The sequence below is a fragment of the Sinocyclocheilus grahami genome, unplaced genomic scaffold, assembly GCF_001515645.1.
Source record: "Sinocyclocheilus grahami isolate Dianchi unplaced genomic scaffold, SAMN03320097.WGS_v1.1 scaffold2029.1, whole genome shotgun sequence".
NCBI lineage: Eukaryota > Metazoa > Chordata > Actinopteri > Cypriniformes > Cyprinidae > Sinocyclocheilus > Sinocyclocheilus grahami.
In genome coordinates, this window is record NW_015507208.1 from 97,826 (window position 1) to 101,010 (window position 3,185).

A 3,185-nucleotide genomic window follows, 5' to 3' on the forward strand; every position below is an offset into this window, starting at 1 on the left:
CGACTGCGTAGAGTTACAGTAGAGCGACTGCGTAGAGTTACAGTAGAGTGACTGCATAGTTACAGTAGAGTTAGAGGAGAGCGACTGCGTAGAGTTACAGTAGCGTTAGAGCAGCGCGACCGCGTAGAGGACAACAAAACAGAGGAAGAGCATCACGTTTTTTGCAGGGTGATCAGAAGATAACAGTTCTTTCCATATTCTAGTTAAGCTGTTTTCAATTTTTATTTAATTTTTGTTGGAGTGTTGCTAATACAACTCATTCTGTGCTCCCTAGACATTTATATTTAGATGTCATATTATTATGTTATTACATTGTTCCCTTCAATAGATATACATCTGCTTTCTGTGGCGTGACGCGTGGGCCGTCTCTTTCCTCAGGTGGTCACCGGCGGTCACTATGACGTGGACTGTCGTCTGGAGGATCCGGATGGGACGGTCCTCTATAAAGAGATGAAGAAGCAGTACGACAGCTTCACCTTCACCGCCTCCAGGAACGGCACGTTCAAGTTCTGCTTCAGCAACGAGTTCTCCACCTTCACGCACAAGACCGTGTACTTCGACTTCCAAGTCGGCGACGACCCTCCGCTTTTCCCCAACGAGAACCGAGTGACGGCTTTAACGCAGGTGATGAGTTACACTCGCTGCATTAGCGAGTCTGACCAGATCTGTGCTTTCAGTCGTGCTCCGGCAGAGGAACATGGCCTTGTTGTTTATATAGCATGTGTTATTGATTGCCAAAATCATCACAACACTAGTATTTCCAGCAGCTAACAAATGTGTTGAAGTCAGTTATTTCTATCGTTTGCTGTAGTGTGTCAGCAGGAAATATCTGTTTACATTTCCAAACATTCATTTGGCCATTAATTGTAATAATGCAGTGAGCTCTGATCTGATCATCATCAGTCTGTCTGGAGTCACATGAAGAAACAGAACAAACTGCTGCGACCGCGTCTAATGCTGCTGCTTTGTTTCAGATGGAGTCCGCCTGCGTCTCGATTCACGAGGCTCTGAAGTCTGTGATCGACTATCAGACGCACTTCCGTCTGCGAGAGGGTCAGGGCCGCAGTCGAGCGGAGGATCTGAACACCAGAGTGGCCTTCTGGTCCATCGGAGAGGCCTTCATCCTGCTGGTGGTCAGCATCAGTCAGGTGCTGCTTCTCAGGAGCTTCTTCTCAGACAAGAAAACCACTACAACCCGCGTGGGGTCATAACCGGGTCGCGTCGAAGGGGTTTTATACAAATGAGTTATTTAAGCTTAAACACTTTGAGCTTGTTTCTCTAGTCCTGTGTGTGATCCTCAGCTCGTATCCTGCAGAATATTTCAGCGCTGAGAATCAAACTGCTTTATTTATTTTGTGGCTGTGTGTTGACTCTTTACATGTATGTGAATGTTAAAGGATGTACAGACACTGTAGACCGGCTCGTATCATCATCATCATCATCATCATCACCCGTTCAGTCTTCATGTTGAATCCAAGAGAGCTTTATGTTGTACAAAACAGGCATCCTTGCAAATGTTTCCTAGTCGTCTTTTTCTTTTCATGACGCTGGTGTAATTGTGTTTCTTTTTTTTTAGCGGTGCATTGATTTCTTGTTTGAATTGGTTAATAAATGTCTGGAGGAGCTCTACAGTCCTTTTCAAGTGCACATCTTATCAAGTATAATTTATTTTAAGCTGCAAGAAGAGAAATCTAAGGTTCACTGCACAGAATCTGATCAGCTGAGGTGGATTAAAAGGCCTTAAGATGGCTTCGTTTGTATATGTCTGGTTGTGTATTGATTCGTTCAGGTGTGGATCTGTCTGTGCATAAACTACAGCAAAACTCACCAGTTTAAAGGATTGTTTCACACTTTACACTAGCCTAGTTTGTAATCGCTCATAAAGCATAACTACAGCAGAGCTCTGCTCTTTGCCTCCTCTGATCAGCATTAAACAAGCTGTGTAACGACACCTTAATGCCACTTCACAAGCATTTTTGTGCCACCTTTGCAGTGTAAACGTGACATTGGCTGTGTAAAGATGATTATTAGTGTGCACAGGTTGCTTCAGTATTGAGTCACCGCTTGTGATCACATTCGTTTGCATTTAGCATGAAAGCAAATGTTTTCTTTGTACAGTTCCCACAGTTGTAAGAAAAATAAAGCAGAAACGTGAAATCAATGATGCGTAATAAATCCATTTTCTTTTTTAAAGCACTTTACTGGCATGATTGTGCTTACATACAACACTGGCAAAGCATGCGCAGATCAAGTAGTAAGCAGAAAAATCAATATACATTTAATAATTGAGTTAAATCTCTTTTTTTGGGCGCATTTTACCTGTAAAAGAAAACCTGCTTAATAATTATGCACACCTGAGTAAGGCATTTTTGGGTCATTCCTGGGATCCTGTGCCTTTTGGACATCATAACACTTAAAAAATGATTTAAATTTTTTTTTTAATTATTGTATAATCATAATGGGGAGCTGTAAAACGTGAAAAATTATTTTGGTATATAAATATATGGTATATACAACCATAGGTATATAAATTCAAGCAATTATGAAGCAAATTAAATGAGGAGGAGGACCAAAAATGTCCACCCTGTTAGGGACAAATGAACAACAATTTAAAATATTTCTGAAAATGTAAAATTTCATATTTAAAAAGTTTAAATACACCACTTCTTCAACTGCTGTCACTGTCACTGTGCACACTACATGTGTCCAGCCTCTCAGGCGTTCTGACTCCACCGGGTGGAAGTTTTGAGCTAAAATCAGTCTGAGAAAAAGTGCTAACACTGAAGATCTGTCAAACTAAGAATTTAAAAATATGGTACTTTTACAAATAAGAATTTCTATTTACTTTTATTTCACATCCCCCTTAACAGGGTGGACACGTCGAATCAGATTGGAAAGATAAAATAAGCAAAAACAGACAATTAACCAAACAGAGGCTCTCCTTCACCTTCCCCAGTGGTTTTACGGACACAAGCGCTGGCGGTGAGTAACGACACGGTAATGACCCACAGCACGGCTCTGTTCGCTACAGCACAGCACACGGGTGCAACGGTGTAGTTTGAGGTAAAAGCTAACGCGGAGCAGCTGTGATGCTAGCTCTGAGTGAGCCGTGCTGGATGTCAACACTGAGCATATCTGTACATATACTGACTCGAACCCTGACTGGTCGTCATTATAGTGAATGT

General features: G+C 41.8%; 1 protein-coding gene across 2 annotated transcripts in view; it reads left to right on the top strand.

The window, feature by feature from the left end:
* Window positions 1–2,157, top strand: part of LOC107573769 (transmembrane emp24 domain-containing protein 7-like) — a 4,664-nt gene extending 2,507 nt beyond the window's left edge. For both annotated transcript variants that reach the window (XM_016260214.1, XM_016260215.1), the window contains exons 3-4: window positions 379–624; window positions 975–2,157. In XM_016260214.1, coding sequence (XP_016115700.1) covers window positions 379–624; window positions 975–1,211 — 483 coding nt within the window. In that variant the 3' untranslated portion in view covers window positions 1,212–2,157. The remainder of the gene's footprint in view (window positions 1–378; window positions 625–974) is intronic.
* Window positions 2,158–3,185: the final 1,028 nt, after the last annotated feature.